Below are 22,204 nucleotides of genomic sequence, written 5' to 3' on the forward strand. Positions count from 1 at the left end.
TCTAAGATAAAAATTTAAAGATAAATAAAACAAGTGGCTGCTGAAATGCTTAATTTGTCATCCTTAACATAGTAAAATGGTTAAGAGCTTAGGCTCTGGAGCTAGACAGCTTGGTTTCAAATTCTCCACTACTCAAAATGTAAGTTTGGGCAAGTTATTTAACCTTTGCATCAGCTGTTTCCTTCCTGTGTTATTAACAGCTTTAGAACAGTACCTGGCCATAATAAACATCCACAGTGCTCTTGCGGATTCTCAGACTGATCAGAGAACACATGAAAGCATTTAGAAATTAAGAATATATTGTTTTTTTCTTTTCCATGAAACAAGGCATTAAGGCCAACCTCGTAACTGTTGGAAGCTTGTAAAATTCCTTTTTTTTTTTTACCATTCTGATTAGTTAAGAACCCAATTGATGAAAAGTTCCCAGCCCCTTATCCCCAATTAAGTTATAATATACCCACAGTCATGAAGATGGTAGAGGACCAAGCAATGTTTTCTTCTGTTAGACCTAAGGTCACCATGAGTTGGCAAGGACTGACAATAATTAACAACAATGACACTTACCCCATGACTTGGGAAAAAATTTTACCACTTCAAGTTTTGTATATTCACCTGAATAGTCAGGGAACTTTCACCTATTTTATTTAGGTTTTCATTTTTTCAAATTTCAACCAGAAGCTAAATACAATTGGAAACCAGTAAGCACTAATTTTACTCCAAAGGAGTAAGTAGGATCATTCAGATTTACTCCAGTAAGTATGCAACCCTTAAGCAAAGCTTTTCTTCATTTAAAAGGAAAACAAAAACAAAAACAAAAAAAACTATACAGTAGTCTTTATGTTCATTGCACAAAATGAGTTCTGCGTTTTGACACTCAATTTCTTTTTACAATTTAAGATCCCAACTTTTATAACTTTTTTCTATTCCCAAAAAGCCCTAAGTTCTTTCTTTAACATGGTGTAGAAACCAGTATTTATGCACAATTCACTGAATTTCTTTCCTTTGTAACAATATCTCTTCTCTTTAAAACCAAAAAACAAAACAAAAACCAAAAAGGAAAATCCTCTATCATTGTTTCTGCAGCTATGAATGTATTCTCGGTTTTATAGCTGCATTAGCTACTTCAGACTCCAGATCTGTTTTAATGTGTATGTCTACACTCAGCAGAATACTCTTTTATAAAAAACAGCAACTTGGGGAAAGAGATCTGGAAATAAAAAAACATGTATTTATGAGTACCAGGAAATAAACATGGCCCAGTAAAATATGAGGCAAGCAAGAATGCCTACAATGAGATGCTTTTTTTCATTTAAGATTTCTTTCCCGTGGTTGTCTCTTTTTTTTTAACAACCACCTCTGGTCATTAAAATGAATCTGAGAGTGCTCTGGAACAACGGTGATTACAGCAAAGCTATTAAGTTTTTAAAAATGTTATTTATACCTGTTACATTCACTTCTCACCCCCTAAATACTGATGACAGATGTCAAAGAGGCAAAAACCAGCATAAATGGGAAGACCATCAAAAATGAGTATCACACCTTGTGCTTTCAGATACATTTAAGCATTTCAGTGTACAATAGTCCTTTCACTTCACATTTTTAGTAAGACGCTGATGCAGTGCAGTAAATACGCAAAGCATCTTCTTTCACACAGTCCGTGCAGAAGACATCCAATTTTTTTTTAAAGTTCTGTGATACAAATGATTTAAAAAAATCCAGAATGAACAAGTTTCAAAATGCATAGTGTTCTGTGCATGAGTCCATTTTCCTTAAACTCTGAAAGAATAAAGTGGTAAGAAAACAAGAAAAACATTGCTGCTGCATTCTGATCTTCTCCATTGTGCTGGTCAGTGCTCTATTCTGGCATATAAGGATGGAGGTGATCCTCTATGGTGCCAACTGCCCAGTGAGTAAGCTGCTCCTGTGGCAGGTAGAGGCAGATGCTGCATAACTTGAAGATTGTAGCTTTGTTTTTTGGAGTCTGGAAGGGGAAAAATTTTTAATATTATTAATAAATGAGACTGTAGCAATGGTCACATGAAGTCAGTCTCCCACAATTTATTAAGCACCTATGACATAGTAACAAAGTATGCAGAGTAAGGGAATTAAATATATAGTCCTTAGCAATAGGGAACTTAATCTAGTTAGGAAGACAGAACCCCTTGCCATGTAAGATACACAAAAACATAAAAGATTTAAGCACATACTGGGGCAAGGGACACAAGGGGCTCTAGTGGTATAATGTGTAAGGCATTTGACTACTAACCAGAAGGCTGGGGGGCAAAAGTATCACCAGTTAAACCAAACTCTTAGTTTTAAAAGTAGTTACTATTTTAACATGTAACTTTTGATAAACATGTGCTAGGTGCTTTCATAAATAACCGTTCTATTAAGTGGGAGATGAAACTGGAACCCAGACCTGACCGCAAAGTTCATTTCTATAACACCTCTTGAAAAGGAGAGGAGAAGGGAAACACTATGAAATGAAGGCTCAAGTCTAAAGTAATCTATATATGTGTAAATGAACCTATACATATGTATAAACTCATTTCAGTCATCCCAACAATCTTATCACCATTTGCTCAATTTAACAGAAGAACATGCTCCCTGAAGTTACTTGTCCAAGATCAAAAAACCAAACTCGCTGCCTTCAAGTCGGTTCCAACCCACAGTGACCTTCCTTGGGTTTCCAAGGTGGTATCCCTATGGAAGTAGATTGCCCAATCTTCCTTCCAAGGCATGCCTGGTGGGTTTGAAGTGCCAGCCTTCTGGTTAGCAGTGAAATGCCTTAGGTACTACATTAGCAGAGCTCCTAGATCAAACAACAGTGTCTCCATTTGTATTAGAATCCACTAACTCCAGGTGTGTGCCTCTACACTACTTGCCCATCCAAGATTATTCTTTAGTCCTTAGCATGAATCAGAGAGATACATAAATCACGTATCATGATAAAGGGCAAAAGATCTGTTTCGTGATTTTAATCACGTTATTAACTTCTTTTTTTTTCCCCCTGTAACTCTAAAATGGAGTAATAATACTCCCACTTCAGAGGACTATTAAGGATTAAATCCATTTATGAATATAAAGCTCTTAGCATAGAGCCGGGCACATAATATACTATCACTGTGTTGGCCCCTATCTTATCATCTTCCTCATGAAATCTGTATCATGCAAATATGGCAACACATTTTCAAGTTACGAAGATCAACAACAAAAGCTGGGTAGAGGAGGGGGACTAAGAGCACTAAAGATCAAATTCATCTACACCTAGGGTGATCAACCATCCCAGAATGCCAGGCACTGAAGCATTTTCCCAGGACTCAGGACTTTTGGTGCTAAAGCCAGGATATTCCAGGCAAACTGAGACTATTGGACACCTACGTACAACCCAAATTTAACTCAGAAGTTTAATATTTTCTTTTCATTAAAAGGATTCAAGCTATTTGCTTCATCAAGCACAGAAAACATCAGACCATATATGACAGTATGATTTACAGCAACCCAACTCTTTTAAGTTACTAATCATTTCTATAAAGTATTAATTTCATAATATACTCAATGTGCAGATGAAGTCTCATTTCTCTACACTAGTATACTAGACATTAAATCTCTATGACTAAAAATCTGTATTATATATTCTATAAATTAAGAAACTTTAAAATTGGGTAAGATTAGCACAATTGCCTGCTACAGAAGATTTTCTCAACAGACAATTCACTACAAGGAATTTAAAAATATCAATTAAAAACATTTACTACCAGCAAAGATGAGGTAGAGAAGAAATTGAAAAAAAAAGAATCATCTAAATTATATGGTCTTTCTACAAGTTTATCTAATAGATTAGCTTCACTGAGTTCTTTCTTCTAGAATTTATAGTTCTTTCAGTTGTACCTGTATTGTAATTAATGTGCTCTGCTGCTAACTGAAAGGTTGGAGGTTCAAGGCCATACAGAGCACTTCATGAGACTGGCCTGTCAATTTACTTAACATGCACCTTCTACGTGTGTTTGCCAACTCTCTCTCCCAGTGGGAAGTATTTTTGTAAGCATGCTACGCTAATTTTCTTTTTACAGCAACATGTAAAAAAACTGGCATAGTGTAAAAATACAGTACTTTGAACTGCTCTGGTGGCATAGTGCCTAAGGCATTTGACTGCTAACCAGAAGGTCGGCAGTTCAAACCCACCAGCTACTCCATGGAAGGAAGACTGGACAATCTACTTTCGTAAAGATTTACCATCTTGGAAATCCAAATCAACTTGATGGCTGTGAGTTTGGTTTTAGTTTTTACACTGGGACAAGACAAAGTAAATGTGTTAATTTTCTGCAGTAGCCTGCTAGCTTCTTGAAAGTAGCAGTATAATTCACCTTTGCATTTTGCAATTCACCTTTGCACAGATACCCTTAAGATTATTTAATAATAAACTTATTTGTATTCCCCTGCCCTGTTTTCTTTTTCCTTTAGCACTAACGTCTAAATATTACATATTTTACGTATTTATTGCTAGGTCTCCTACACTGGAACATAAATTCCACAAAGGCAGGAATTTTTGTCTATACGTTCATTGTTGTACACTTCCTAGTAGACACTCATTTATTGAATGGCAAATTACGATGATGCTGTTTTTTAGAAGTTAATAGATTATTATACATGCTAAGTGATCATTGATATTCAGAGATAGGATGATGAGAATAAACAATGTTTTATAAAATTGAAAACTAAACTGGAATACTTGAATTACTGTTTGAATTAGAACTGCTTATTTGAAACTCATGAGGATCATCTCTTCAGGTTGATTTAAAAGGTCTAGACCAGTGCTTCTTAAAAACAATGTGTTATCTGAGGACCTTGTTAAAATGCAGATTTCTGGTTAAGAAGGACCAGAGGTGGGTCTGAGATTCTACATTTTCAAAAAGTTCCCAGTTGATGCAGACCTGCTGACTAGACTTTAAGTAGCTCTAGAGCAGTGGTTCTCAAACTCTGTCCGCTCAAGTCACAACTTTTAAAAGCTTCCCAGATAGTTCCAAGGGACAGCAAAGTTTGGGAACCACTAACCACTATTCTAGGGCAAGCCCCGGGACATTTTTTTTTAAATAATTTCAAAAATAATGCAATGTTGAGAGGACAGATCAAAACTAAGTACCTTGCAAAGAAAACAGTTTACTAACCAATAAGCTAGTATCTTCAAATGACCCCTTAAATGGTTACAAAAAAAAAAATGCTTATTACCTGCAAGTGCTGTCTGTCAATGAAGAGAAACACTGACTGGTTAGGATTGTTGACAACAATTCCAGTCTTGTCCTTGCGGCTCAGTACATGCAGAAACTGTTTTTCATAGTCACCGTGATGAAACTCAAATTTGGCCTAAGTAAGAAATAGAAACATTTATGTGTAAATTATACTACCTATACATCTACTGCATTCACACGCATTCTATCTATGCTGTCCAATATGGTAGCCAATAGCCATATGTGGCTATTTAAAACTAAAGAAAATTTAATTTCAAATACTTAAGTTACCTACAGCTAGTGGCTACTATTTTGAACAGCCTCCTGAGATGTATAACCATTTTCTTCATCACAAAAAGTTCACTAGACAGCACTGCATTATATAATATAACCTTCAAGAAAGAATCTGTACCAAAGTGACTAAACCCTGTCAATTGAATATTATTGTCAATAACCAAATTTCAGATGATCAAATTTTCAAAATGATTCAGCTCAAGATTCCTACTATAGTATTTTTGATCCCTAATGACATCTCCTGCCTTTCAATGATAACAAACACTATGATGGCTCTTGGAAATAAATGTTTATTTTAGCTCTGTTACTTTATGTGAACTCCACTAACTTCTAAATTTCAGCCTTCTCATCTACAAAATAATCCATCTCACAGGATAGTTAAAAGGATTAAATAACATAAAGAATGAAATACACTTCCATTCTTCACACAAATGGGCTTCATAGGATTTATGAACCTTTTGAAATTTTTAAAGTAATGCTTTTATGTACATTTAACTTTACAGCTAGGCTCAGGTTATACATACTCCACACTTACTGACTATCTCATTATTTGACATTTACCATTTACCATAGTAAAAAATGTACTGTTTTGCACATTGATGACAACATCTGGCAGTAATGAACACCAAGGTATAAGAGTAACACTGGTTGTTGATGATTAAGGTTATGTGTCAACTTGGCTGGGCCATGATTCTCAGTGGTTTGGCAGTTATGTGATGATATCATTTAGAAGTTATAAAATGATGTAATTTGGCACTTATGTAATAATGTAGTGATCATCCATTTTGTGATCTGATATGTCATCCTCTTTTTATATAATGCCAATTTTCACACAATGACTTGGTCTTTGGAACATTGTTGTTGTTGTTGTTGTTATGTGCCATCGAGTCAGACCCGACTCATAGCGACCCCTCCTTGGGTTTCCGAGGCAGTATCACTACGGAAGTAGATTGCCCCATCTTCCTTCCGAGGAGTGGCTGGTGGGTTTGAACCGCCAGCCTTCTGGTTAGCAGTCAAGTGCCTTAACCACTACACTACCAGAGCTCCCTTTGGAACATAACCATGTCAATAAATGAGGCATGGGTGTTTATTTATTTTTTAATTTTCAAGTTACAAAGGATTATTATCAAGTTAAGTCAGTTTTTTTTTAAAAAAAAAAAAATCTTTTAACAGGATGAAGATCAATTTTATCCTCCCACAAAATTTCTGTAGTTATCATTGGGAGAGCCCAAATGCTGGGTGAAAAGACCAAGTTTAACCTAGAAAGAAACTTGGTTCAATTTTTATTCCTCTATTATGTCAAATACAGTAAGAAATACCACTATGGAAAAACCTTAAGTTCTTGCTATCTAGGATTTTACCACCCAGTAGTTCTTAAGCCATTTAAAAAAAAAAAAAAAAGGGTCTCCTAGCTGGATGAAGGAGGATGGGGCAATCTACTTCCGTAGTGATACTGCCTCGGAAACCCAAGGAGGGGTCGCTATGAGTCAGGTCCGACACGACGGCACATAACAACAACAACAGCTGGATGAAAAGTGCTGTATAATAATACATCATTTTATTCTTCACTGTAATTAACAGATCTTTTAAAAATCCACATTAAGTGATCCGACTCCAACTTTAATGACCTTATTTGCTTTTGCACTTCTGCACAATTCAAATACTTATTGAATTCTTGGCATAAAAAAGTGCTATATTAAATACTGGAAACTATAGTTATTTCAATCTTAAAGAAGTCCATCTACTTCTTTAAAGGCAAATGCATATAAATATAAAACATAACTTGCTTCAAAATCCTTTTCTAAAATAAGATACGGTTCACTCGTGAAATCCTAAATTAGGTTCATCAAAGTGCTATGGGAGGAAAGAAGCAATAATTAACAGAGTGGACAATGTTGAAAGCATTAACTAAACCCAACCTGCTGCCATCAAGTCAATTCCAATTCACAGCGACCCCCATTGGGTTTCCGAGGCAGTAAATCTTTATGAAAGCAGATTGCCCAGTTTTCCTTCCACAGAGTGGCTTGGTGGGTTTGAACCACCAACCTTCTGGTAGCAGTCAAATGCCTTAGGCACTGTGCTACCAGAGCTCCTTGTGTAGGAAGCATTAACAGGTCAATTTGGATAGGGCCTTGAAATAAAGAGAATTTTCCCAAGGGAAAGTTAAAATGGTTAGTAATTTGGAAAAATGTCATCCTAGGAAACAGGACCAGCGCAAGTATAAATTGTGTCAAAATCAAAATATTATTCAAATAAGAAAACTGCAATTCCAGTATGGCAAGTATCAGGTAAATAGAAGAGGTCAGTAGATTATCACACTGAAAAGAGGTTTTGGTAAGACTGAAAAAGGCCTTAAATATAATTTTATGGCATTTCAATTCTATCCTATTGAAAATAGGGAATCATGTAGATCTAAGAATGAAGGACTCACACCAAAAAGAAAACTCTTGTAACTGGCATGAAATAAGTAAGTCCAGAAGAGAAGTAATGAAATATTCTAATAGTCAGATCAAGAGACAACCTGGGGCAGTAGCATTAGGGATATATTTTAACAGCTCCCAGGAACTTTGTAGTACTCTTAGTAAACCAGGAATTTAATATTTAAAAACAATCTTTACTCTGGTTCCTATTAAGTCTCACTGGCAAGGTATTTGGGCTTTATAAGTTCTTTTTTTTGTTTGTTTATAAAGTTAAAATTTCCCTTTCCTTTTGTTTACCTTAAAAACTAACTAGGTTATTTGTATTTAAAGCTTCTCAGCCAAGTATTTTAAACATCTTCAGGGAAGTAAATGAGTTCTGACACAGTTTATTTACTACAGTGGAATTCTAAAATGGAAAGATATTACCTATATCCTACTGCTTACATTCAGTCCAGAATTTAGGTTTTATTATAATACAGGGAACTTTTCATAGTACAATATAGTGAGTTGAAAGCATAAGCTTTACAGTCAGTCCAGGTTTGTCTTGAGTGCCACTTAATGGCATGACCTTGGGCCTACTACTTAATCTTTAACTGTCTTAGTTTCTTTCTTTGCAAAATGAGGATCCTATATACCCTAGTTATCAGAAGAACAAAGATAAAATATATATATATATAATATTGAAGAGAATGCTTAGCACAGTCAACTCTGAATAAACATTAGCATGATTTCAAAGTTAAATTGTATTTAATTTGAGACAAGACTATTTAAACTATTCCAAATGAGGTCTCAGAGGGAGAGATAAAGTGATAGGGTGATAAACAGAACTATAATTTTCTAACAGGAAATTCTGAATTAAAATAAAAAATCCTAACAACGGTACCTGAAAGTAATAAAAATTGAGGGGGCTGTGAGACTTGCAGTGGGTTTTTTGGCCTGATAACTATAAGCATGCTTGTCCCATTCCTATATTCCTTCCTTTTGTTTTAACTTACATTTGCCAACATATTCGTGTTATTCAGACATCCATTAAAAGACCCAAATAAATGATGATAAAGTCTCTTTGCTACTAGAGTTAACAAATGGTTAACATGCTCGGCTGCTAACTAAAAGTTTGGACGTTTGAGTCCACCCAGAAACACCTGTAAGGAAAGCCCTGGCAATCTATTTGCAAAAACCCTGGCATTCAAAACCCTGTGGAGCACAGTTTGACTTTAATACACCTGGAGTCACCCTGAGCTAGAGGTGACTCACAGCAAATATTTTTTGTTTATAGTATGCTTTTACTTGTATTTAGCCTATGCGTTGAGAACTTATTACCAAAAAAAGGAATAATTTATTTGACTGATGTGTGGCATCTCCACAGGAGCAGGAGAATATCCCAGCTGTCACACACAAAAGCACCATAAAGATCCTTCGTAATATGGGATGCAAAATTTTCTAAACGACAAATCATTTTCTCACTCATAAACAATTAGCTTAGAATAAGCTTTTTAATATTTAGTTTTCGAAGTCATTACTTCTTAGGTTTTTTTCTGATTATAGATTATAAAATAAATGTATGTTCACTGTAGAAAATTATGAAAATATATACAAATCTTTTCAAGTATTAAAAAGAAAACTTCCTCATACTAGACCTAAAACTACCTTGATTAACATTCTGGTGGATCTCCTGTTTTCTATGCTATGTGCTATAAATAAAACTAGAATCATCAACACATAGCCCTTAAATTAACACTAGAAATGGTTAATATATTAAATGACACACTAGTCAAATGTAGCAAGATGCCAAGAAAGGTTAATTTGACCACTACTAAATTTACTTCTTTCCTACACAGTTTTTTATACACAAATCAACTTTTAGAAAAAGGTTTCTTAAGCAGTTTATTAGAACAGACTCCTCCTATCTCAGGGTAGAGAAGAAAGAGGATCAGAAGTCCTTTGAAGCTCATGGCTTCTCTATAAATCAACAAGCATCTACTTTATAAGATTATATCTGGCCATAATTTCAAAGACATACTTGGCAGTTAGAACCACCTTGAGATCTCAAGAGATTTACAATCTAAATGCTTTGTCCTCTCATATCACAACATTCAAAAAGACAGGAGGGATGCATGAAACAAAACTTATTAGAAAGAATATTTCCAAAGAATTTCTCAAGTTGCACCCCATTCTAGGAGTTCTCATTAACTGAAGTGTTCATTACACTTATTTTAGAATAAAATACCTGAACAGGCCTAAAAGGCTCATCAGATTCCTTCCACCTAGAAAACAGGAGACAGACAATTTTTTCAATGTCATTCCGAGGCCAAAGAATGAAATCCATCTCCTGAGTACAGCCAATTACATCCTAGAAAATGACCAAAAATAAATAAATTACTTTCAAAGAAACTTAGTCAAATAAGCAATATCACACATTACAAAGTTTGACTATAAAAGACTTTATAAGTACAAAAGGTATTTAAAACAATAATCTCTTAATATAGTAATATATTACTAAATATAGTAATATAGTAATATTATATATATAATCTAAGTATAGTAATAGGACTGTATACAATTGAAGTAGCTCATGACCTAAAGTTTATACAGTATAGTCCATACAGAAATCACTCAGTCCAATTTTTCTCATACCAAAGCCTAGACTAATCACTGTAGTGAACTCTTGACTTTGTTTTAGAGGGTTTTTTGGATAAGTCCTTATAGCTATATTTCTACCCTTTAAAATCAGAACCTGTTTAAGTAAAGGTGCCATGGGCCTTCTAATATGAATCATTACCTTCTTATTATGCACTGATAAAAAACTATCTTGTTCTCCTTCATTATCACAGCCCAACATAAAATTTTCAAGGCCAAAAAGCCTTTACCAGACCAGTACATGGTTACTTCCTGTCTTTTAAGACTTATCATTAACAGTGAGAATCTCTTGTTCAAGTACATCCAGATTAACTCTCAATGTGTTGCAGAAGTTTAGAAGGTTAGCACTAACGATATCTTCTACTATAGGTTTCTTATTTATAAAGGAACATAAAGTTAGTTTGCTCCACAAAAAGGAAACATTATTCATAGAAACAAATATATACTACTATAAGCATAACAATCTACATTAAGAACTTAGTTTTATGTATAGCACTTGCATTATTAAAAATAGTTGGCTATCACCGTAAGAACTAGATAAGTTACCACTGTCAACCACTAGGAAAATCTTGGATAAAGTGAGAAAATTGTGGAACAATACTCAAAGTCATAAAAAAAGACCAGGCTTGGATAGATGGGTAGACAGGCTGAACTATTAGGTACGTCTATGCAGGAAGAAGTGTGCCCATGACCATATATAGCATTGGGAGACAATGTTTCTGCAAGTGTATTTGTATATTCGTTAAGAATTTCTAGGTATATAATAGAGTTGACAAGGAACAAGGTTGTGGTCACTTCTTGGCCTCACCCAGCTACCCAGAGGGGGAGTAAGTAGTTAGAGCTGTGGGCTCGGGACCATAGCTGCAGAGGACATCAAGCTCAGTTGGCATAACAAACTACCCAAAAACATAGTTCCATATCCTACTTTGGCCAAGTAGTGACCAGGATCTTAAAACCTTACAAGTGGCCATCTATATATAACGATGGGTCTCTCCTCGTCCAGAGCAAAGAAGAATGAAGAAAACCAAAGATGCATGGAAACAATTTGTCCAAGCAATTGGTACACGATGGGATCCTCAGCCTATATGACTATGAGACCAGAAGAACTAGTTGGTGCCCAGCTAGCACTGTCAACCACTTGGAGGGAGATCTAAGTAGGAGATCCTGGATAGAGTGGGAGAACAATGTGGAACAAAAGTCAAAATCATTAAAAAAAAAAAGGGGGACAAGATTTGCTGGCCTAATAGAGCTTGATGGAACCACTGAGACTATGGCCCCTAGCTGCCCTTCAGGTCTGGAACTGAACCCATTCCTGTGGCTTCCAGCCAAACAAAAGATAGGTATATGAGCTGAACATTTACATTAGGTAGATACACTCCTTGGAGATATCAATCATGGGCGAATAGAAGGGCTATGTATGCACAAGGAGACAGTTTGGGAGGCAGGAGTACACGGGAGGGAAGAACATAGGAAAGAGGTAAGTAACTATGGGGAAGAAGTGTGAGGAGACCTGTTGCATTGTGGGAAATTGCAGTCAATGTCATGAGACCAAGTGTATGTGAGCTGTTGTATGGAAAGTGAATTTGCTCTGTAAACTTTCACCAAAAGCACAATAAAAATTAAAAACAGAAAGACCAGGCTTACAGAAGGAGAGTGTTTGCACAGGGAGGTACCTCAGGGGGCAGGAATGCATAGGAAAGGAGGACACAGGGAAGAGGTAACTATAGGGAGGGAGTGGGAAGACAGCTGTTACATTGTGGGGAATTGCAATCAATGTCATGAAACAAAATATGCATGAACTGCTGTATGGAAAACCAATTTGCTCTGTAAACTTTCACCCAAATCACAACTAAAAAAAAAAAATATATAGGGCAATATTTCCACAGGGAGACAGCTCAGAGGGCAGGAATGCATAGGAAAAAAGGACACAGGGAAAAGGAAACCATAACAAGAAAGTGGAAAGAGAGCTGTTACATTATAAGGATTGCAATCAATGTCATGAAACAAAATGTGTATGAACTGTTGTATGGAAAATGAATTTGCTTTGTAAACTTTCCACTCAAATCACAGTAAAAACAAAACAAAAAAGTAGTTGACTATCACCAGCACCTAACTTGGATTAAAGAGATCCCTCTACATACTTCATCCATAAAGAATGGTCTAGGGCAAGAATTACATTTTTCCAACCTTATCAAACACAATGGAGACCCTGAGTAGTGCAAATGGTTAATATGCTTAGCTGCTAATCGAAAGATTGGAGGTTCGAGTCCACCCAGAGGCATCCTGCAAGAAAGGCCTGGTGATCTACCTCACAAAAATCAGCCACTGAAAATGCTATGAAGCACAGTTCTACTTTGACACACACGGGTTGCCATGAATTGGAATTGTCTCAACGGCAACTATATTGTTTCATTTTCTTTAATCAAACACAGTAGATGTTTAAAAACTCTTAATGCAGGATTTCAGTTATTAACATGGCCTGAATAACAAAAGCATGATTAGGACAGACAAAATACATAGTAGAAAAATATGTCAAAGTCTGATTGCTAGATAGTAGCTGAGAATGATATCTAGCCCCAGAAGACTAATAAATGAAAACTTATATACTTATATTTTACATGTAAAAATGGCCGAAATGCCTAACCATAATAAAATTTTAAAAATTTAACTCATTTATCTTAATATACTATTAACTGATAAAGCCCATTAATTTTACAGACCTTGTAAAAGAACCTGAATATCTGGTTACACAAAACTTGTAAATTCATTCATCACCATTTTTAGGTAAAAATAAAAAAAAGCAAGCTTAGCTCACAGAAACTTACCTACCAAATTAAGATTTAAAAACAGTACTTACCCTTCTCATAGACTGGTATCGAGGAGCATGGAGCTGTACCACATCCTTCTGTAAAAGCTCTATGGAACTTTCTAAAGAATAGCTGGAATCTCGCACACCTTTCAGGATATTTTCTTCATAATTATTTGTCATGACTGGTATAACTTCAGACACTTCAAAAAGTGCCGATTTTTTCTTCTGAAAGAAAAAATGCTACATTAACCCAATGGTAGTACACTATCTTTTAAGTCTCAATTGACATAGCAATGCTAAATGCATTTATTCTAATTCAGCAAAATTCTTAACTGTCTAAAGTAATCTTCCCCCTGAAAATACAGAGTTTCAGATAGGCTGATCCTTTGTACCACTCTCCTTTACCCACTACACAAATAAGCTACAGTCAGAATTCTAAACTTCCCAGTTTCATAGGGCAAACATCAGACACTCTTAAAGTTAAAAAATAAAAATCAATGATGTAGTCTTGATGCAAGTCTACTTAAATGGTTCTACATACAACTAAATTAAAGCCTCAAAAGTTTAAAAAAAAAAAAAAAAGCAGCAGCAGCAATTCAGACAAGTTGGTTATTTTACTCCTTATATGGTTCAATCTCCATTTCTCTTCCTGGATATTATATAACCATTTAAGTGTCAATATTTGAAAGGAAAAAAGAATTCTACCAAAGTTGAGTTACAAAATTAGGCAAGACCAAGAGCCAAGAGTCATCATCGACCTAAACCTGTAAAATTCTATACTGTGGAGTATAACCCAAAAAACCAAACTCACTGCTGTCCAGTCGATTCCGACTCACAGCAACCCCTCCTTGGATTTCCAAGGCGAAATTTCTACAGAAGTAGATTGCCTAGTCTTCCTTCTGAAGAGTGGCTGGGGGGTTTGAACTGGCAGCCATCTGGTTAGCACTCAAATGCCTTAGGCATTACATCACCAGAGCTCCCTAGTATAGTCATGAACTAATCATGGTAACTGCCCAAATACTGTGCATTCACAGAATAAATCATTTCCAGTGTTAAAAGAACTAGATGGTACAACCTGGGACATCTTCTAGATTGAATTCAAAGATCTAGTCTAACCACTTCCGTCTTGGAATTGTTTTCTAGTGAACCTATAACACCTTCAATTAAAATCTGATCCTATCCATTTTGCAGTCACCTTGTTTTATTAGAAAAGAGAGAAAATGGGGAAAGTAAATCCTTGGTACAATCTGATTTTGTTACAATCACTTCAAAACAAATCATTTTTAAAGCCACTTTGCACTACTGTATTATCAGTTATTATCAGTTAAGAATGTTCCTAAATTCAAGTAACCTTTGAGGTAAAAGTGAAGTAAAAACCTGGGAAACTCCCACATACTAAGTATATACCATACTAAGATTGTATTTCTGATCTGAAATCAGCTCACAAGTGCAAAAATAAAAGTAGCACTTCCTTAAATCATAATCTAATGTGAAGTCATATAGCTTGGTTGATTATCTTATACACTGTCCACTTTAAGTTGAAATAAAATTACTCTTTACTTAGATCATGCTCTCCTTGACTATTGACAACTATTTGCTACTAATTGTAAAACTAATTCTAAGAGCTAGAAAAAAAAAAAAAAATTAAACTTCCTGTTTAGGACATTTTGAATTTTTAAAAATTCTAAATACCAATTAATCATTACAGTACTTAGGTGTTCTAAAAATGAAAATGTACTCTATTTAGTTATGTATTCCATGAAAAAAATGGTACTTAATCATGGAGTTGAAAAAACAGGCTCACAACAGCACATAAACATTTTGATTCCAATTTACCACTTCCAAACAAGCTATTTATACTTTAATGTGGCAATCTTTAACTACAAAGTTCCCAATGTTATTTCACACAAACTAAATTTTTACAATGTTACCCACCCAAGTTAATTAAAAATGGACCCTAAGCTTTAGAATTAAGTATTTTCAAACCAATTAGTACTCAATGCACTTCCATTCAATTGTACTCAATCCACAGAATTAGGTAGCCTTGAGACACAATATACATATTAGACTTTTTCAAGCACTCATTAACCTAACATAGTTACTTAAGAGTAACAGATAACTCAGTAATATGAGTTTACAATAATCACTTGTGCTAATTCACATTTTAAGAACTTTAAATTACCTTCTCCTTGAATACAAAGGCAATATACATCTTGAAGTCAAACTGGTCAGCTAGAGATTCTTTTTTCTTTCTAAGCTGAGCACGTAGTCTGTTCAGAGCTTGTTTCTTCCGGGAGTTTGGGTCCCCCATTTTGAAATATAGGTGGTACTAAAAGCCTTTGGAAATTGTCACTAAACTAGGGGCACTTTTTCTTAAGACTCAAGTACAACAGAAACAAGTCATTTTTTTTTTTCCTGCTAATATGACTGAATAGCTAAAATCACGACTGTAACCCAAAAACTGCACCTTCTGGCAATATTAGCAAACTGTCATATTACAGGGTCAAGAAACAAAAGCTGCTGTCCAGTCATGTTTGGACAATAACGTTTGGGGTCAGATAGGAAAAAGGAAAGGGAATAAGGAAAGAACGAGAAGGAAAACGATTGAACTAACTTTTTGGAAAATACATCTGGCTTAACTACCAAAATAAAGGCTTTGGGGGAAAATGAAAAGCCTATTATCAGGATTTAGGTGTGCAATAAAACACAGCTGACACCAGTCCAAAAATCCTTAAAATCCATCCGGATTTTTTCCCTCTTTATAGAAAAGGGTTATGAAAGGGAACAGGGAAGGGGGAACTGTAATCCTTCCTTTCCAAACACAAAAACAAAAAAGCAAAAACAAAACACCGTAACAGGGTAGGTGAATGAAACTGAAATATCCAATTGGATTTTACCCAGCCAGATCCATGGCTGTAGTACCTAATTAATTCTTAGTTATTTCAGATTTCACTATTGCTATATATTGTCAGTGCTTGTTATTGACTACAATTGGTGGTGAGCAAAGAGAAAAGTGCAAAATCGATAGAGAAGGAAGGGAAGAGGTACAGGGATTCCCTGCAATCAACTACAGTGTATACCGGGGGCGGGCAGCTGTTGCCCAAAGGAGCCATGAGACTAAACAGCGGAGTCATTACCAACTTCCCCATTACCCACATTTTCACCCTCAGGCGGCTGCTAATGCTGCTGCCAAGGAGAATCATGATGGCAGAGGGAAAGAGGGTATATAATACGATATAATTATTATTCCGGCTCTGTGGTTAGACCTGATTAATGCCCGGGATCCCAACACCCCCAGCCCTGCAATAAGTCCTACATTCCCCAAAGAATCCTTCCTCTATGAATTTGCCCCCGTGCAAGATGGTGGGTAGTGCGATTTATCTTCTTGTGAGCATTGCTGAGGCAAAGGTGGCGGGTTGTTCTCCCAAATTCCAGGCAGTGCCCGGGACCACCTGCCTTCCACCCTCCAGGTCCCACCCCCACCCCCTGCCTTCAGCGGCAGCGACTCACTCGCACCACGGGAGACACAGGATCACTCAAGTTTTCACTCATTTCATCGTGGAAACAATTCCCACCCGGGTAGAGTAGGCGGGAGAGGGTAAAATCAATGGGAACAAAGGAAAATAATCGTGTTAATATTAATTACTTTTTAGAAGTTGGGCCCACCCCCAAAAAAAGAAAAAAATAAGATCCCGGATTCCAGATTAGCTCTCTCACGTTGAACAGACCATGTTTCCGAGTTTGGATTGTTTGGGGTGGGGTCGTTAAATTTCCCGAGGAGGCAGGGGGTGGAACTGAGGCAGTTGGGGCGGGGGTGGGTGACAGGGAAATCCTTCCCTGTCCCCGCGAAGACCGGGACTCACTGACCGACACTCGGGCGGGGTTCGGACCCTCTAGCCGCAGCCTGCTGGCGGAGCGGTGGCGGCGGCGGAAGAGGCGGCGGCGGCGGGGGCGCTGCTCGCAGCACGGGCAGGAGCCATGTCAAGAGAAAACCACCAGCCAACTGAGCCCCTCCATCCCCGCTGCAGTGCGCACTGTAACCGGGCCGCCTGCGCTGCTGCCGCCGCTCAGCCCCCACCTGGGACCCATAGTCTGGCTCGGCGCCCCGGGCGGCGGCAGAGAGGAAGGACGCGGTGGCAGCGGCGACAGGGAGAGAAAGAGAAGAGAAGGGAAAATGAGGAGAAGGGGGGGGGTAGGAGTGGTATTGGCTGCGAGGGGGAGGGGAGAAAGGGGAAGGGAGACCTGCACTACGGGATCTGTCAGCGAAGTAAACCCCCCAAAATAGTTATTTCAGTTCAAGCATCTGCTCTTGAGTCTTTCTTCCCCCCACGGTCGAGCTCCGGCTCTCAGCAAAGAAGGTCGACGAGACACGGAGGGGGGAAAAGCCGAAGCGGATGGTGAGCTTCTGCGGTGGCACAGCCTCGTTCCCCCCCACCGGTGGCTGCGGAAGCGGCGGCGACCTCGGCACCTCCAGGGTCCGGGGCAGAGTCGCGTTTCAGAAAAGAAGCAAGAACAAACAACTTAAAATGGCAGCGACGGCGACTAAGTCACCCGCCCCTCACCGGCACCGCCCCGAACCCTCTGCGGCTGCGCACGCCGCGGGTCTCCACCATCTACACTTGAACAAAGGGGAGAAAGACTGGAAGGAAAGAAGATTTTCATGGTTATTAAGGATAAAGGAAAGAAGAGGAAGAGAAGAGTATTCAAAAACCCCTTAAAAGGCTGCATCTCTGAAGTTCAACTTTTTAAATAATACGCCTTCCTCAAAGGGGAGTTTAGGAATAGACACTGTCCTCTCCTCCACTAAGGCGTTCCTATGGGGAGGGGAAAGGGGCTCCCCGCCACTCCCTTCGCCCCTCGGTCAGGATGTCCCAGTCTGTTAGGTTGGCTCCTCGCCACCTCCCCTAGTGACGTCATAAACCACGCCCTTCTCCCTTCCCCGACACAGCACCCGGATGGAATCGTCCTTTCCAATTTGTCAGCCTGTGGGGTTTTGGGCTGCTCCGGGGACTGAAATGAGGAAGGCGAGCAAGGCGGGCCCAGGCCGGGAAGTGGGCAGAGAGTGGGAGAGGATGGGGGCGGAGTGAAGGAGGAAAAAGAAAGTGTGTTGGCAGGTTTGTGGGAGAAGATTCTCAATTCACTTCGTTATGGTTATATTCCTATACCACTGATTGGTAGTCCTTCTGGAGGCCTGCCCTGGAGTATTTTGAGTGGACAAGCTGCAAATTCAGTTCCAATACTTGGAATGTAAATGACGTGTAGCAAAATATGTCTCATGTTAGTCCCTCTGGCTCCCTGTCCCAGTCTTGCCACGTGTGTGCAGACTGCGAGGGTGATGTTCAAGTTTTGAACAAGGTCTAAGTAGTAGCTACAAAAGTCGGGTCACTCAGTGTGATAACCCCCCAGGCCCCAGTGGACCTCCTTCCATAGCAGACACTACAGAATCTCTAGTAATGTTTATTGACAATTTTAATAATAACGTGATAAAAAAGATAGTTGTAAATTGCCTAAACGTAATATTTCTTAGATCATATGAATACTAACAACAAATTGGAGCTCTAGTGGAGCAAAATTGTTTTGTAAAATCTTTCCACATTGAATTACAACATTTTTAGTAACTGAATGGAAGCTTTTTTTGTTTTCTCCTTTTTCTTTAGGTAGTACTTCATTCTTAAAAAAGGTACTGAGGTAGGTTCACTAATACTGCTTACCATGATATTGTAGCTAAAATACCAGAAAATCTGACAAAATCAGCGGCTATAAAAATACCAGCAGCAACCAAAACAACATTGTAAGGCTGCAGATGAAACCACTAAATACTACCATCATTGTAATTAGGTGCTAATGAGCACTGTGACCCCTTACAAAACCAAAAAACCAAAATCCACTATCATCCAGTCTATTCTGACTCATAGCAAACCCCTTGGGGATTCCAGTGCCATAAATCTTTAAGGAGCTCTGGTGGTGTAGTGCCTAAGGCATTTGACTGCAAACTAGAAGATTAGTGGTTCAAATTCACCAGCCACTCTGTGAAAGGACTGCTGGGCAATCTATTTTCCTAAAGATTTATGGCCTCGGAAACCCCAAGGGGGTCTCTATGAGTCAGAATCCACTGGATGGTAGTGGTTTGGGGCTTTGTAAGCGGTCAGAGCTCTCATTACCACCCAAGTGGATTCTGACTCAATGTGACCCCCTTGGGGTTTCTGAGGCCATAAACCATTAGGGAAGTAGATTGCCCAGTCTGTCTTCTGTGGAGTGGCCGGTGGGTTTGAACCACCACCTTCTGGTTAGCAGTCAAGTAAGTGTCTTAGGCACTACACCACCAGAGCTGCCTCAGAGCTCCGTCCAAAACCAAATCCAAACTCACTGCCGGGGAGTTGGATCCGACTCATAGCGACCCCTCCTTGGGTTTCTGAGGCAGTATCACTACAGAAGCAGAGTGCCCAATCTTCCTTCCGAGGAATGGCTGGTGGGTTTGAACTGCCAGCCTTCTGGTTAGCAATCAAATCTCTTAGGCACTGTGCCACCAGAGCTCCTTAGAAGGTTCAAAAAGTAAATTAGCATAGAGTTTTAGACTCGTAGGTATATCAATACATGCAAGCTGGACTTAAAAAGAACATATTTGTTGTAACTAGCTACCAAAATATTTTATAAAGATAATAAAATTCTGCTGAAACACTGAACAAAAAGTTGACAGACAATCATTTTGATGACACCTCTGACAATGTTACCTGGTGTGGTAGAGACAACCCCATCCCTCTAGTGATGCCATTGAATGATGCGCTGCAGCCCACTAACTAGCTCATTTTGCTGCTGTGACTTCTGGGCAAGGCTCCAACCAGTTCACTCCAGTTCAACCCCCTGCTGAAAATTTGCATTTCAACCTCACAGGTACTGAATCAGAATCAAAGTGAACTGCCCAGGAGTTTTCAAGGAAGGAAGATGGAGCAATCTACTTCCATAAAGATTCAGCGCCTCAGAAACCCAGTGGGGTCACTATGAGTCAGAATCAACTCCACAGCAGTGAGTTCGGTTTTTGGTTTTTAATCTTTATGGAAGGAGACTGCCATATCTTTTTCTTTCTTCCCTGGAGCAGCTGGTGGGGTCTAACGATCCACAATTCGGTTAACAGCTGAGCTCTTTACCACTGCATCACCAGGGCTCTGTAAAGATTAAAACCACATCCAAACCCATTGTCCTCTAGTCGATTCTGACACATACTGACCCAATAAGAGAGAATAGAACTGCCCCCACAGGGTTTTAAAAGCTAAAAATCTTCATTCCCGCAGAGCAGGAATTATAACTGTAGGGTTGTAACTTCAGCCAATTGCTTTAACCACTACACCACTAGGACTCTTCCTGTAAAGTTCTACTCTGTCTATAGGGTTGTTATGAGTCAGAATCAACTCTAAAGCACACTACAATCAACTTTCTGTTTCTATGTTGTTGTTAGGTGCTGTGGAGTAAATTCCAACTCATAGCAACCCTGTGTACAACAGAATGAAACAAAGCCAGGTCCTGCACCATCAAAATCCTTGCTACGCTTGAACCCATCATTGAGGGGCTCATCTTCCAGCACCGTATTAGACAATTTTCACAAAGTTTTCCAGTAATAATATATCAGACAGTAGTTCACTGCTATTCATAAGGTTTTCACTGTCCAAATCTTTCTGAACTGGATGATCCCTTCCTTGGTCCAAATCTATCTTAGTCTGGAAGCTCTGCTGAAACCTGTCCACCGTGGGTGACCCTCCTGGTATTTGAAACACCAGTGGCACAGCCTCCAGCCTCACAGCCATATGCAAGCCACCACAGTACAACAAACTGACAGATGAGTGGTGGTCTGTTTCTATAGATTTGCCTATATTCTGCATATTTCATACAAATGGAATCATAACAATACATGATCTTTTGTGACTGGCAGCTTTCACTTAGACTAATGTTTTCAAAGTCCATTCAGGCTGTGGTATGTATCAGTACATAATTTACTGTTATTGCTGAGTAATATTCCATTGTATGGATATACCACATTTTACTAATTCACTGACATTTGGGCTCTTTCTCATTTTTAGCTACTATGGATAATGTTGCTATGACTATTCATGCACAGATCTTCATGTGGACATGTTTTCAGTTCTCTTGGGTATATACCTAGATGTGGAATTACTGAGTTCTCTGTTAACTCTATATTTACTCTTTTGTGAAATTGCCAGTTTTCCAAAGCGGCTGTACATTGTACATTCCCACCAGCAGTCTATGAGTTTCCCAATTTCTTTACATCCTTGACAAAACTTCTTAACCACCTGTTATTTCCCCCCCTTTTTTTAAAAAAAAAATTACATATTATAGCCATTGTAGTGAGTTTGAAAGACTCTCTAGTGGTAGTGTGGTGAAGGCATTTGGCTGCTAACTAAAAGGTTAGCACTCTAGAGCCACTACACAGAAGACAAACCAGATAGTCTGCTTTGAAAAGATTTGTGGCCTTGGAAACCCAATAGAGGTCACTATGAATTGGAATCAACTTGGTGGCAGTGCATTTGATTTTTTGGTTTGAGTGGGTTTGAAGTGATATAGCATTGTGGTTTTGATTTGCATAATGATATCAAACACCTTTTCATGTACTAATTAGCCACTTCTACATCTTTAGAGAAATCTCTTAGAGTCTTTGCCCATTTTTAATTGGCTTATCTTTTTAATTATTGTGTTGTAGGGGTTCTTTCTATATTCTAGATACAAGTTCCTTATCAAATATATGATTTGCAAATACTTGCTCTGATTTTGTAGGTTATCTTTTCACTTTTTTTTTTTTTTTTTTT

The 22,204-nt window shown here is 38.2% G+C and overlaps 1 protein-coding gene across 1 annotated transcript; it reads right to left on the bottom strand.

Annotated features, from left to right (window-relative positions):
- Positions 1 to 1,855: 1,855 nt before the first annotated feature.
- On the bottom strand, positions 1,856 to 15,699 carry CUNH6orf62 (chromosome unknown C6orf62 homolog). The gene is made up of 5 exons (XM_007949813.2): positions 15,571 to 15,699; positions 13,437 to 13,613; positions 10,170 to 10,292; positions 5,230 to 5,364; positions 1,856 to 1,981 (listed from the first exon to the last, which is right to left on the bottom strand). The coding sequence occupies exons 1-5, from the start codon at positions 15,697 to 15,699 to the stop codon at positions 1,856 to 1,858; spliced, it is 690 nt and encodes a 229-aa protein (XP_007948004.1).
- Between the last annotated feature and the right edge of the window lie 6,505 nt (positions 15,700 to 22,204).

The sequence above is a fragment of the Orycteropus afer genome, unplaced genomic scaffold (assembly GCF_000298275.1).
Source record: "Orycteropus afer afer isolate SDZICR_OR568_19922 unplaced genomic scaffold, OryAfe1.0 scaffold00255, whole genome shotgun sequence".
Lineage (NCBI taxonomy): Eukaryota > Metazoa > Chordata > Mammalia > Tubulidentata > Orycteropodidae > Orycteropus > Orycteropus afer.

Bases quoted from the DNA above. Each gene is read 5' to 3' on its own strand.
- CUNH6orf62 (XM_007949813.2), bottom strand. From the start codon at position 15,699: ATGGGGGACCCAAACTCCCGGAAGAAACAAGCTCTGAACAGACTACGT. The intron at 13,614-15,570 runs GTAATTTAAAGT...TTTTTCTTTCAG, and splicing joins CCTTTGTATTCAAGGAGAAG to AAGAAAAAATCGGCACTTTT. The intron at 10,293-13,436 runs GTAAGTACTGTT...GTCATTTTCTAG, and splicing joins GATACCAGTCTATGAGAAGG to GATGTAATTGGCTGTACTCA.